The sequence below is a fragment of the Rhinoderma darwinii genome, chromosome 4 (assembly GCF_050947455.1).
Source record: "Rhinoderma darwinii isolate aRhiDar2 chromosome 4, aRhiDar2.hap1, whole genome shotgun sequence".
NCBI lineage: Eukaryota > Metazoa > Chordata > Amphibia > Anura > Rhinodermatidae > Rhinoderma > Rhinoderma darwinii.
In genome coordinates this window covers 304,619,350-304,633,614 of record NC_134690.1, presented here as the reverse complement: position 1 = coordinate 304,633,614, position 14,265 = coordinate 304,619,350, and the positions used below count along the sequence as shown (strand labels likewise).

Below are 14,265 nucleotides of genomic sequence, written 5' to 3'. Positions count from 1 at the left end.
GGGCCACATGTGGGACATTTCTAAAAACTGCAGAATCTGGACAATACATATTTAGTAGTGTTTCTCTGGTAAAACCTTCTCTGTTACTAAAAAAAAATTGAATAAAATTGAAATTCAGCAAAAAAAATGAAATTTGCAAATTTCATTTCCACTTTGCTTTAATTCCTGTGAAATGCCTGAAGGGTTAAAAAAACTTTCTATATGCTGTTTTGAATACTTTGAGGGGTCTAGTTTTTAAAATGGGGTGTTTTATGGGGGTTTCTAATACATAGGCCCCTCAAATCCACTTCAGAACTGAACTGGCACCTTCAAAAAAAGGCTTTTGAAATTTTCTTAAGAATATGAGAAATTGCTGTTTATGTTCTAAACCTTGTAACGTCCAAGAAAAATAAAATAATGTTCAAAAAACGATGCCAATCTAAAGTAGACATATGGGAAATGTGAACTAGTAACTATTTTGGGTGGTATAACCGTCTGTTTTTCAAGCAGATGCATTTAAATTCTGAAAAATGCTATTTTTTGTAAATTTTCTCTAAATTTTGCAATTTTTCACAAATAAAGACTGAATATATCGACCAAATTTTACCACAAACATGAAGCCCAAAGTGTCACGAGAAAACAATCTCAGAATCGCTTGGATAGGTTTAAGCATTCCGATGTTATTACCACATAAAGTGAAATATGTCAGATTTGAAAAATGGGCTCTGAGCCTTAAGGCCCAAACTAGGCTGCGTCCTTAAGGGGTTAAGAACTCTAGGGTGTAACCCATCTGGTCCCGGGGCCTTGTGCACATTTATTTTATTTAATTTAGCTTGGACCATCTCTACATTCATCCAATTCAGTATATCAACTGATATATTAACAGCACTGGCACCGGCTACATCAGCTGCTCCTTCTTCAGTTGTATATACAGAGCGGAAGAACCCATTTAGTAACTCTGCCTTCTCTTGATCCCCTGTGATCAACTCCCCATTACCATTATCTAGGGGTCCCACATGTTCAGACCTGGGCTTTTTTGCATTTATATGCTTGAAGAATTTTTTTGGATTTTTTTTACTATCCTTGGCCACCTGCCTTTCATTTTGTATTTTTGCTAATTTTATTACATTTTTACAGATTTTATTAAGCTCCTTATATTTTACAAAGGCTACAGCTGTACCCTCAGATTTGTATTTTTTAAATGCCCTTTTTTTGTCATGTATTGCCCCTTTCACAGAATGTGTAAGCCATGTGGGGTTTAATTTGAGTCGTTTATACTTGTTACCTGTAGGAATAAATTTTGCACTATAATAACTCAAAGTAGATTTGAAAATCTCCCATTTATCATTTGTTCCATTATTTGACATTAGTTCTTCCCAGTCTATATCCTGAATTGCCGCCCTCATCCTGGGGAAATTGGCTTTCTTAAAATTAAATGTTTTTGCCCTCCCAGCCTGTGTTTGTTTTTTACAGTATAGGTAAAATGTAACTATATTGTGATCACTGTTACCGAGGTTTTCACGAACATTGACATTCCCAACAAGATCTGCATTATTAGAAATGACCAGATCCAGCAGAGCTTCACCTCTAGTCGGGTCTTCCACAAACTGGCCCATAAAATTTTCCTGCAACAGGTTGAGGAAATGTCTCCCCTTTGCAGTTGAAGCCGAACCATGACACCAATTAATATCCCGGAAATTAAAATCTCCCATTATCACTACAGTACCCGCCTGTGCAGCCCGCTCCATCTGTTTATATAGCTGAACTTCCATCTCCTCAGTTATATTGGGGGGTCTATAGATTACACCAAAAGTAATTTTTTCAGTGTTTACCTCCCTTTCTAGTTCCACCCACAAGGTTTCAACCTCCTCACAGTATTCACCCACTATTGTCTCTTTCACACTCGCCTTCATATCACTTCTCACATACATACAGACATACACCACCACCTTTCCTATTTGCCCTGTCTTTCCGAAAAAGTGTAAAACCCTGTAGATTTACAGCCCAGTCATGTGAAGAGTCCAGCCATGTTTCAGCAACACCAACTATATCTATATTTTCTTCCAGTATCAAGGCCTCCAGCTCCCCCATTTTGCTTGCTAGACTTCTGGCATTTGTGAACATACACTTTAACTTGCCTGTCAGTTTTTCACTTTTATTATCAGAAATGTGATTTGACATTAATCGGGCCTTTTTATTTACACTGATGTTTTGTAACGAAAGGATCTCCTTATCCTGTTGTCTAGTCCTCTCCCCACATTCTGTTTCTCCCCCCACCAATATAGTCTGACCCCTCTCTAACCTGGCTACCCCTTTTTTTTCTACATTGACCTCCCTCCTCAGCCCTAGTTTAAATACTCCGCCACCCCAGTAAAGCAATTTCTCCTGATTACGGTAATACCCCATATGTGGTAATAAACTGCTGTTTGGACCCACGGCAGGGCTCAGAAGGAAAGAAGTGCCATTTGGATTTTGCAGCTCAGATTTTGCTGAATTGGTTTCTGGGGGCCATGTCGCATTTGCAGAGACCCTGAAGTACCAGTACAGTAGAAATTCCCCAGTAGTTATCCCATTTTGGAGACTATACCCCTCAAAGAATTAAATTAGAGGGGTGGTGACCATTTTGATCCGTTTTATAGATTTTATTAGAATTGGGCCGTGAAAATGAATAAAACATTTTTTTCAAATAACCTGTAGATTTAGCTCATTATTTTTAATTTCCACAAGGAATACAGGAGAAAAGACACCCCAAAATGTGTTACACAATTTGTCCTGAGTAGGGAAATACCCCATATGTGGATGTAAACTGCTATTTGGACACACGGCAAGGGTCTAAAGGGAAAAAGCGCAATTTCGTTTTTGGAGTGGAGATTTTTGGCGCCATGTTGCATTGTGCTGAGGTACCAGTACAGTGAAACGCCTGTGAAGTGACCCCATTTAGGAAACTACACCCCTCAAGGAATGAATCTAGAAGTGTAGCGAGCATTTTGACAGCAAATGTTTTGCAGAAATTAGTACACAGTAGATGTTGCAGATTGAAAATTGCCATTTTCCATAGATATGCTATTTCAGTGCCTAATGTGTTGTGCTCAGATTGTCCCACTTTAGACACATACCCCATAAATTGTTAAGCGGGTTCTACAGAGTACAGTAATACCCCATATGTAGTCATAAACTGTTGTTTGGGCACACTGCCAGGCTCAGAAGATTTTGCTTAGTAGTAGTATTGTTTAGTGTTTTACTGGTGTTTCAGTTTATAATGTTGGGGCATATATAAGCTGTGCAGAGTACATCAGGGTATATGTAAGCTGTGAGGAGTATATCAAGGTATATGTAAGCTGGGCTGAGTGGATCAGGGTATATGTAAGCTGGGCGGAGTGCGTCAGGGTATATGTGAGCTGTGCGGAGTACATCAGGGTATATGTAATCTGTGCGGAGTACATCAGGGTATATGTAAGCTTGGCGGATTGCATCAGGTCATAATAGGATGATGTAATAATGGGGTAAATGAATAATAAAATGAATTATCCATGGATAGTGACGTACGCTTTGAACCAATCCTTTTTGCACAGGCCAGATTTTTGGGTGCAGGAGTCGCACTTCTAAAGGGTGTCCGTGGTATTGTACAAAATATCTGCACTTCAACATTGCCTAATCTTTGACTTCTTCACTAGCCCCATATCTAGCACAGACCAAATGTCATAGTTTCATAGTTTCCCCTAACAGTGGGGGCTAGCAAATGATGACATGGGGTTTTAGGTGAAGAACTGCTGCACATATAACTTAGTCTGGACCGTCGTTTTGCATTATTGCGTTCTAAGAGTCATAACTTTTTATTTTTCCGTTGACGAGCTGTAGTGAGTGCTTGATTTTCATGGGACGAGCTGTAGTTGTTATTAGTATTTATTAGTATTAGTTTTTATTAGTATAATTTTGGGGTACATGCGATTTTTTTTTGATCAGTTTTTATTACATTTTTTGGGAGGTGAGGGAACTAAAAAACTGAAATTCTCTAACTTTTTTTATACATTTTTAACGGCGTTCTCTGTGCAGTAAAAACAACATGTTTACTTTATTGTGCGGTTCGATACGATTACAGCAATACCAAATTTATATAGTTTTTATATGTTTTACTACTTTTACACAATAAAAACACTTTTTTCTAAATGAAATAATGTTTTAGGGTCACCATATCCTGAGTGCCATAACTTTTTTATGTTTTTGTCTGCCGAGCTCTGTGATGGCTTGTTTTTTGCGCAACAAACTGTAATTTTTATTGGTACCATTTTGGGGTACTTGCGACTTTTTGATAATTTTTTATTACATTTTTTTGGAAACAACGTGACCAAAAAAGGAAATTTTGCCATTGTTTTTTATTTTATTTTTTTACTGTGTTCACTGTCAGCGGCATTTAAGGGGTTAAACGGCGGCGATCGCAGATAACTGTGCTCGCCGCCGTTTCAGTGGGATGTCGGCTGTATATTACGGTCGAGACCGGCTGAAGATGAAGCACGCACAGTTCCTGTGCACGTTTAATCCTCAGGGCGTTACTGTACGCCTATTTGCAGGAACGCACCTCTAAAAAGGACGTACAGTAACGCCCATTTGCGGGAAGGCTTTAACATAAACCTTTGTATTTTGTTCAATAATATAAATTATAGCATAATTATGGATAGCAAGTACAAATTAAAAAAAACAGTACAAATAACCTCCTTGACTCACAAAGCATGGAGTGAAATTATGGGTATTTTGATAAAAAGTAAACAAAGAGTCTTTATTTAAAAAGAAATACAAACAGCCAAAAAATTAGAATTGCCACTGAAAAGATAAAAAACACCATATACCAGTAAATCAGAGGTAACAGTAGCAGCCAAAACTTGGTGATTATGTTTACAGAGATTAAGCTTTTTTTCTATTCACGTTTTGTGGTATTATCATTAGCAAAATGATGGTTTTGCCATCACTTATTGAGAAGCTAATTAAAAAGTGAAAGTTTTGTCAGTTTTGCAAATTGGCCACTACAGCTGAGCAGAAAAATGGCCCTTCTAAAAGCACAAACACGGAGAAGGAACGTTTTGGCTGGAAATCTTTTACAATTTGCAGCCATGTAAACCGAAATATAGTATTTAATAAAAAGTATAATGTTTTTGTGACAGTGATATAATAAACAGTGTAATGTACATTTCTGAGACAAATAAATTAAGCTGTAAATTTTTTTATATATAATTAAAGCCTATTTTTTTTGTTTTTAGAGATGAGAAGATGAGTTTCAGTTACAGCGGTTACAGAGAATCACATCCACGATCGAAAGGTTCTGAGTCGCCAAACTCTTTTCTTGACCAGGAGAGCCGAAGGCGTAGGTTTACTATTGCAGACTCTGATCAGCTGCCCACATATCCAATTGAGGTGCATGTCCAGCCTGCAAAACTGAGAGACAAAACTCCAATGTACGGTAAGCTGGGAACTTAAAAACTGTTTCCTATACTAAGCTCCTTCATATCATACATTTATATCAGTGATTAAAAAGGTTTTCCAGGAATTCTAATAAACTTTTCAATAGACCTGATGGATTCTCCTGGGTCACCTCCAGTATCTTACATCCAATGCTGTGTAATGAGATCACGTGACCACTACCTACCACGGTGACATCACCATGGTCAAAAACAACATTGTCGCTGCCTGATCTGTTCACCTGACCCCTGTGGACAATACATCATCACACAGCATTGAAAGCTAGGAGTGGTGCAGGGTAAAAAAACCTGTTATATGATGTTAGTGTTGTTTAGCTCTTACTGGGCCTTTTCCAGTCTTTCCGTTAAACAACAGTAAGTGGCATTCGATCCAATAATTGTGCTCTGTACGGTGACTGTTAATCACTTCTGATAATAAATAGTGGTCGTAAAGCACAAGAAGATCTTTTGTTCAACTGATGTCTATGACCAGTGTTAAAGCTGTTCAAGTGCTATATTGATTGTGTTGTTGGAATCAGTGGGGATCCTAACTCAATGACTTTTAGGCTGTATTCACACGAGCATGTTCGGTCCATAAAGGTCGGAACGTATTTTGGCCGCAAGTACCGGACCGAACACACTGCAGGCAGCCGGGCTCCTCGCATCATAGTTATGTACGACGCTAGGAGTCCCTCCCTCGCTGCGGGTAAACTGTGCCGTGCTGTAATCATGTTTTCAGTACGGGACAGTAGTTCCACGGAGAGGCAGGAACTCCTAGTGTCGTACATAACTATGGCGATAGGAGCCCGGTTCCCTGCAGTGTGTTCGGTCCGGGACTTGCGGTCGAAATACGTTCCGTCCTTTACGGACTGAACATGCTCGTGTGAATCCAGCCTTACAGACACTATCTTCTGTTGTTATTTAAAGAGGATCTGTCATTAGTTTATTAATTTCCTATCTCCTAACTAATCTAATAGGCGCTATGATGCTGATTACTACAGTGTAATTTTAAAAACAAACAAAAAAAAACTTTATTATTTGCAAAGTTATGAGTATTTTTATAAATATGCTAATTTGACTATACTTCCAAAATAGGAGGTGACTATTTCTTTTCTCTCTGGGTGGTGTAATGTTTTCAGCATGGCACTGTCCAATCAGCATACAGCTTCTCCCCTTTCCCTGCCCAGCAATACAGCCTGATAATTTAGTATACAGCTTCTATTCCTGACTGTGTATTCAACTGGTGATATCTCTGGTTGTTTCACAGCTAGAACTGTGATCCTGGTGCCATATCAAAGATTAGAATCTTATCTTTCATATGACCATTTTTCTAGGTGGTCCACAGCCTGATATATGGCTTTTTTAAGTGATCCCCATTCCATCCAGTCTCAGTCTCTCACACTGTGTGAAGCAGCTTCATGCTGATAGGACAGCGTCAGAGGCTATGAGGTAGCTCCACCTCAACGGAATCGCTGGTGTTGACACCCATTTGTCAAGTATAGGCTCATTTACATATTTACAAAAAAAGCTCCTAACTTTTAAAGTAATAAACTTTTTGGGACAAAATTTTCACTAGCATTATCAGTATGACAGAGCCTATTAGATTAGCTGGGAGATAGGACTTTACTAAACTAGTGACAGAGTCTCTTTAAGAAAAAAATAAAATCACCCTTCCTCAGATATATGCAAGTACCTGTTATAGTTTGTTGACACTTTCCATGCTACAATAACAAATTATTTTCTATCTATGTGAATAGGTAAGCCACGTCCTTTATCTATGCCTGCTGAAGCTAGCTGGATTGTGTCTACAGAATCATACTCAAGGCATAGACTAACAGGGAAAAAAGGTAAATTAGTTAATAATGCATTCTCTTTTATGTATAGCCATATAGTTAATTTAAATAAGCCTGGAACACATAAAATAATCATCACCCTTAATATCCATACCGGATAGTGGGGATTTTTATTCAGGCATATGTATATAATGTGTGTGTGCATGTATGTGTACATATATATATATATATATATATATATATATATATATATATATATATATATACATACACACACACACACAAGCACACTCACAGTGCCCTGTGAAAAGCATTCCACCCATTGGTGTTTTTTCTGTTTTGTTGCATTACAACCTGAAATTAAAATGGATTTTTGGGGGGTTTATACCATTCGACACAACATGCCTACCACTTTGAAGATGCTAACAATAATTAAAGAGGCTCTGTCACCACATTATAAGTGCCCTATCTTCTACATAAGGAGATTGGCGCTGTAATGTAGGTGACAGCAGTGCTTTTTATTTCGAAATACGATCTATTTTTACCACTTTATGAGCGATTTTTAGCTTTATGCTAAGTAGTTTCTTAATGCCCAAGTGGGCGTGTTTTTACTTTAGACCAAGTGGGCGTTGTACAGAGAAGTGTATGACGCTGATCAATCAGCGTCATACACTTCTCTCCATTCATTTACACTGCACTAGCGATATAGCTATATCGTTATGTGCAGCCACATACACACACTGTAACATTACTGCAGTATCCTGATAATGAATATACATTATCTCCAACCAGGCCGTGATGTGTATTCAGAATCCTGACAATTCTGAATCTTTTCTGTGAGATTACAGCAAGGCAAACGTAATCTCATTTTAAATGACAGTTTACATCGTAATCTCGCGAGATTACGTTTGCCTTGCTGGCAATCTCACAGAAAAGATTCAGACGTGTCAGGATTCTGAATACACATCACGTCCTGGTTGGAGGTAATGTATATTCATTATCAGGACACTGCAGTAAAGTTAGTGTGTGTTTATGGTCCTGCACACAGCGATATAGCTAGTGCAGTATAAATGAATGGAGAGAAGTGTATGACGCTGATTGGTCAGCATCATACACTCCTGTACAACGCCCACTTGGTCTAAAGTAAAAACACGCCCACTTGGGCATTTAGAAACTAATTAGCATAAAGCTAAACATCGCTAATAAAGTAGTAAAAATAGATCGTTTTTATAAATAAAAAGCACTGCTGTCACCTACATTACAGCGCCGATCTCCTTATGTAGGATATAGGCCACTTATAATGTGGTGACAGAGCCTCTTTAAGACAAAAAACAGAGAACTTTATTGTGCTATTGTATTCACCCCCTGAAATACTTTATGGAGTCAACTTTTGCTGCAATTACAGATGCAAGTCTCTTGGGGCCTGTGTCTATTAGCTTAGTGCATCAAGATATTAGGATATTTGCCCAATCTTCATGACAAAACTGCTCCAACTGCCTTCAAGTTACATGAGTTTTGTTAGTGTACAGGAGTTCTCAATTTATGCCATAGGTTCTCAATTGGATTGAGGTCTGGGCATTGACTAGGCCATTTAAAGAGGCTCTGTCACCAGATTATAAGTGCCCTATCTCCTACATAGTTTGATCGGTGCTGTAATGTAGATAACAGCAGTGGTTTTTATTTTGAAAAACGATAATTTTTGAGCAAGTTATGAGCAATTTTAGATTTAGTTTCTTAAAGGCCAACTGGGCGTGTTTTTACTTTTGACCAAGTGGGTGTTGTAAAGAAGTGTATGAGGCTGACCAATCAGTGACCAATCAGTGTCATACACTTCTCATTGTTCCAGTCCAGCTTCTTTCACTGCACAATCACACTGTGCTGTGGATCACGCTGGGCTGGAACAATGAGAAGTGTAAGACACTGATTGGTCAGCCTCATACACTTCTTTACAACACCCACTTGGTCAAAAGTAAAAACACGCCCAGTTGGTCTTTAAGAAACTCATTAGCATAAATCTAAAATTGCTCATAACTTGCTCAAAATTTATTATGTTGTTATCTACATTACAGCGCCGATTAGATTATGTAGGAGATAGGGCACTTATAATTTGGTGACAGAGCCTCTTTAAATGTTTGTCTTAAACCACTCCAGTGTAGCTTTAACAGTATTTAAAGAGGCTCTGTCACCAGATTATCAAATCCCTATCTCCTATTGAATGTGATCGGCGCTACAATGTAGATAACAGCAAAGTTTTTTTGTTTTCTTTTTAAAAACGATCATTTTTGCCCAAGTTATGAGCAATTTTATATTTATGCAAATGAGCTTTTCAATGGACAACTGGGCGTGTTTTCTCATTTTACCAACTGGGCATGTGTTGTGTTTTTACCAACTGGGCGTTGTGAATAGAAGTGTATGACGCTGACGAATCAGCGTCATACACTTCTCATCGTTCCCACCCAGTTTCTTTCACTGCAGACACACAGCGTGACGTCACCCACAGGTCCTTCAACCTTGGCGTCGGACAGAGAAGATACATGGGCTCCAGCTGTTCGAGAAGGTAATATGCTCGTCTCTAGGGAGTTTGCTATGCTTACCTGCACATGGTGATGCTGCTGCAGATTCAACTGTACCCTCTGACGCCTGGAGCTGATGTGTCTTCTCTCTTCCAACGCCAAGGTTGAAGGACCTTTGGGTGACCTCATCGTTCCCACCCAGCTTCTTTCACTGCAGACACACAGCGTGACGTCACCCACAGGTCCTTCAACCTTGGCGTCGGAAGAGAGAAGACACATCAGGTCCAGGCGTCAGAAAGTACAGTTGAATCTGCAGCAGCATCACCAAGTGCAGGTAAGCATAGCAAACTCCCTAGAGACGAGCATATTACCTTCTCGGACGGCTGGAGCCCATGTATCTTGTATCCTGTCCGACGCCAAGGTTGAAGGACCTGTAAGTGACGTCACGCTGTGTGTCTGCAGTGAAAGAAGCTGGGTGGGAACGATGAGAAGTGTATGATGCTGATTTGTCAGCGTCATACACTTCTATTCACAACGCCCAGTTGGTAATAACACAATACACGCCCAGTTGGTTTGTCAGTCCAATCACATAAAATTGAATTTAAAATCCATTTTAATTCCAGGTTGTAATGCAACAAAACAGGAAAATCCTCAAGGGGATGAATACTTTCATGCTCTAAGTATGTATTTGTGTGTGTATGTATATATATATATATATATATATATATATATGTATATATATATATATGAACATGGCATCTTTTTCACATATTTGCTAAAATTATGTTTTATTTATTTTATAAGGTGATGAAGCATTATCCAGGTATTTTAGCAATGAAAGAATAGCACCAATCATAGAAGAAAATGTATCATCTCAAAATTATTTTACCAGATCAACTGAGAGGCATTTAATCAGGGGAACAGACTATATTAGGGGCAGCCGTGGTCTTCTAAACATGGACTTACACAATAGTGCCACGATGCCATATCAGGAGGAAGGTTCCAGAAAACATACTACAGCTTCATCTTCAAAAAATACCACAACAGAGCCCTCACTACTGGTCAGTTGGTTTACCAAACTAAATCTCTTGAGTCGCTGACTTTTTTTTAAATAGATATTTACTCAGTGCCTTTGCCCTTATTATGGCAGTATTATGTGAAGCTGGTTCCACAGAAATGAGTGGGATTCATCTTCATCAGCTTGCTTAGTCTTGCAGACTTGGCATCAGGATACCACAATGCCACAAATAATTTATCAAGCAATAAAAGGAAATAACTACTTTGAAATCACGTTTATGGAAATTATTTTTGCCTCCTGGATTTTTTTCCTTATTGTACTTTCTTACACAAGTCTGTTAAAGAAATGCAATATGTGCATGAAAATTTTGCCCACGTTTTTGCGCAACTACTTCTTTTTTAGAACTGTTCAAGAATTAAGTTATTTATTAAAATTAGTCGTCAATTTTGCCTTTTGCTGTTTACCAAAGGATCTTTTATTTAATAATGATTTTAGGATGTTTTCTTTGCATTCTATATTTGAGATAAAAATGTATGTTTTCCTTAAATGTTTAAGCAATATGAAAGAAAAAAAATATTTCACATTTATTCTTTCTTAAATGTATTAATGCAAGTTAAAGTTTGTATATATCAACAAGACATTTAATTCCTTCAGAGTACATGAATGTTCAGAGATTTGGCTGTTGTCACTTTCTGCTTCTTTGGTTGTTATAACAGACATTAATCATTTACAGGGGACTTCTCTCCTAAGACGTGGATGACAAATCACTAGGATATGTCATCAACGTCTGATCAATGGGGTGTGACCGCTGTGAACCTCGCCAATCACTGGAATGATTAGGAGACACACTAGGAAAGCACCGTGCCCCTTTGGCTCCTGTCAGCTCCAGACATAGCCCACAGGAGCTTATGTACCCCCACGCTTTTCTAGAATTACACTTTGTGACTTAACAATTCCGGTTTTCTTCAATACTGAGTACCATTTTGCTCTTCCCCTACACATAAGCATACACATCTTGGCTGCCTATTGTTGCCAGTAGGCAGCGCCTATTTAGGTTAAAACAGATTGGGATCCCTAGTGGTGACAACAGACAGTTGAGATTATTAAGGATATGTGTTGTTTGTATGTATATTAAGACAATTTACCAAATCTTCTTTTATTATGCTGGTTTTTATACACTTTGAATGGGTTGTATGGATGTTTTAAAAAAGGTCTACTGTATGAGCAAGCTGTGTAGTCAACTTCTATTTGATGAGCTGAAATTAACATTCCTGGGCAATCCCTGCAACTTATTAATATAAAGGTGTCTTATAAATGAAGACGCAAAGAAGAAAGTTAATACTATTTGTAATGTTCTCTATATACACATTTACATTCAGTGAAAATACAGACCACAGCTCGCCATTCTTTTATTTGAATCACAGCCTTTTTTCTAGATATTCCCCTTAGGTGTGTGCTAAAATCTCCCTCTTTCTTCTACTTCCTGCTTTTCTTCCTTTCTATACTATATAAAGACTATTGCACTTACTTGCCAGGCATTTGTTACAAGACAAGAAGATGTGAGGTGAGGGGGGTATAGGATGACCTATTTGTGGCTGCCTGTTAAGCTCAAAGAAATACTCCAGCCTATGCAAAATGCCTTTATTTAGAGATAATGAGAAAGAACAGTAAAGTTTTCACACCCTCGTGCACTCTACACTAATGGAGATGAGTGCTTTCACCCAGCATCACTTAGTACAGTATGATAGATATTTCCATGGCTTAGTCATATGCATATTGAAACCTATGCATAGAAAATAGAAGATAAAAGTTTCTCTGGACATATGAGTCTGAATGATCCCCTATCAGTGGCAAGTCTTGCCTATAACAGAATGTATAGAATATATTGGAAGTTTAACGGTGTGTGTGTGTTATCATTTTTTAGAGTAGCTTTTATATGTACATACAATTTTATGCTTTGCATTCTTAAGCTTGGCTACAAGAGGTTGCCTTTAGCACTGAGCTCTATTTAGCCAGTGAGTAAAACAGATTTATTCTATAATAACGATATTTAAGTCAGGTATTTAAAGCCATGTGTTGCACTAGCAGGGATATTTGTAATGTGGTTAAGACATTAAAATCTTCTTTTTATACTATGTTTTTATTGTTTGTTTTGCCTTATACTATAATATAGGATTGGATTAACTATTCAGATACCTCCTTATATCAGTCTTCCACCAACATTCACTTGAATGCTTTATCAATTTAATGTCAGAAATGATAAAGGTGTTAAGTATGACATTTATTATTTGCTAAATCATATTGTGTAGATCTATATCCCCTGAGCCCTAAGAAACTCCCCCTTATTGCCATGGGGTCATCCAAGTGTCCTATTTACCTGCATGATCACACTACCAATTCCAAATTCAATTCAATGTGTATATCATTCAGTTGTATTCCTTGATGTCAGTACATATCTCTGGATAGACCCACATGTCTCATTCATAAAGCTATCTGCCCATAGTCCCTTGTTTTGTAAAACCCACTCTGGCAAGCATTCCTGGCCAAAAATCACCATGTTATGTATGGGGGTTGGGCGTCACATGGCTTTGATATGAGGTAATATACCCTCTTCAGTCATGAATATCTTCTGTATCTGTCCTTTAGCTAGTGTATAAATAAAAAAGATACTTGTCTGTGTGAACATGTTTAAATTATTCCATTGCTTATGCATATCTGTATACATAACAGATACTGAGAAATTATACAATGTGCTGTATAAACGTAAATAGTACGAACATGGATTAATGTATTTCAGTAATTTTGTGTCATTTCATTAACCATTCCATCAAGGCCAAGCCAAAAAAAAAAGATAACTAGGACTTTTGTACTCATGTAAATATTTTATGACTGTACAAACTATTTAAAACAAGCTCAGTTTGATCTATTGTACTTGCATTTTACAAGTACTTTACTATGGTTTCAGATGAAAGGTGTTTTCTCACCACAAGGTTTTATGACCAATTTTTGAGGGATCAACGCCAATCAAAAAAAGGGGCCGCATGGTGGTCTCTCGCTATTGTTATTAAAGTCACTATTAGAAACCACATGGTTTTCATTACTTTCATTAATTTCAGTGGTGAGAGACTGCTCATACATCTACCGCTTGCCCATTATGAACTAAAAGCACCCCATTTTTAGGATGATTTAGGTCCCAGTGGTAAGATCCCCACAGAGCAATACTTAACTATTCATATGACATAAGCTTTTGGGGGGACTCCTTAAAAGAGTGTGAGCAGTAAATATACTCCAAATCTATAGTTTAATTCCTGTCGCAATCCTTGAGCTATAGATGTGTGAACAAACACATAAAGACCCTGCTGGTGTAGTACCTAAGATCTAAGCTTAGGTTCTCATTTTCTCAGGAAATACGTTGCAAACTTTCCATACATTTGTGCTTAGTTTAATTATTTTGTACCATTAAAGGAGTTCCAAAAAAGCAAGAATTTATCATCTGCACTTGTTATAATAGT

The 14,265-nt window shown here is 37.8% G+C and overlaps 1 protein-coding gene across 2 annotated transcripts in view; it reads left to right on the top strand.

Annotated features, from left to right (window-relative positions):
- The window catches only part of CNKSR3 (CNKSR family member 3), a 186,109-nt gene extending 174,877 nt beyond the window's left edge, over positions 1-11,232 (top strand). For both annotated transcript variants that reach the window (XM_075864361.1, XM_075864362.1), the window contains 3 exons: positions 5,232-5,431; positions 7,187-7,276; positions 10,540-11,232. In XM_075864361.1, coding sequence (XP_075720476.1) covers positions 5,232-5,431; positions 7,187-7,276; positions 10,540-10,835 — 586 coding nt within the window. In that variant the 3' untranslated portion in view covers positions 10,836-11,232. The remainder of the gene's footprint in view (positions 1-5,231; positions 5,432-7,186; positions 7,277-10,539) is intronic.
- The last annotated feature ends 3,033 nt before the right edge of the window (positions 11,233-14,265 follow it).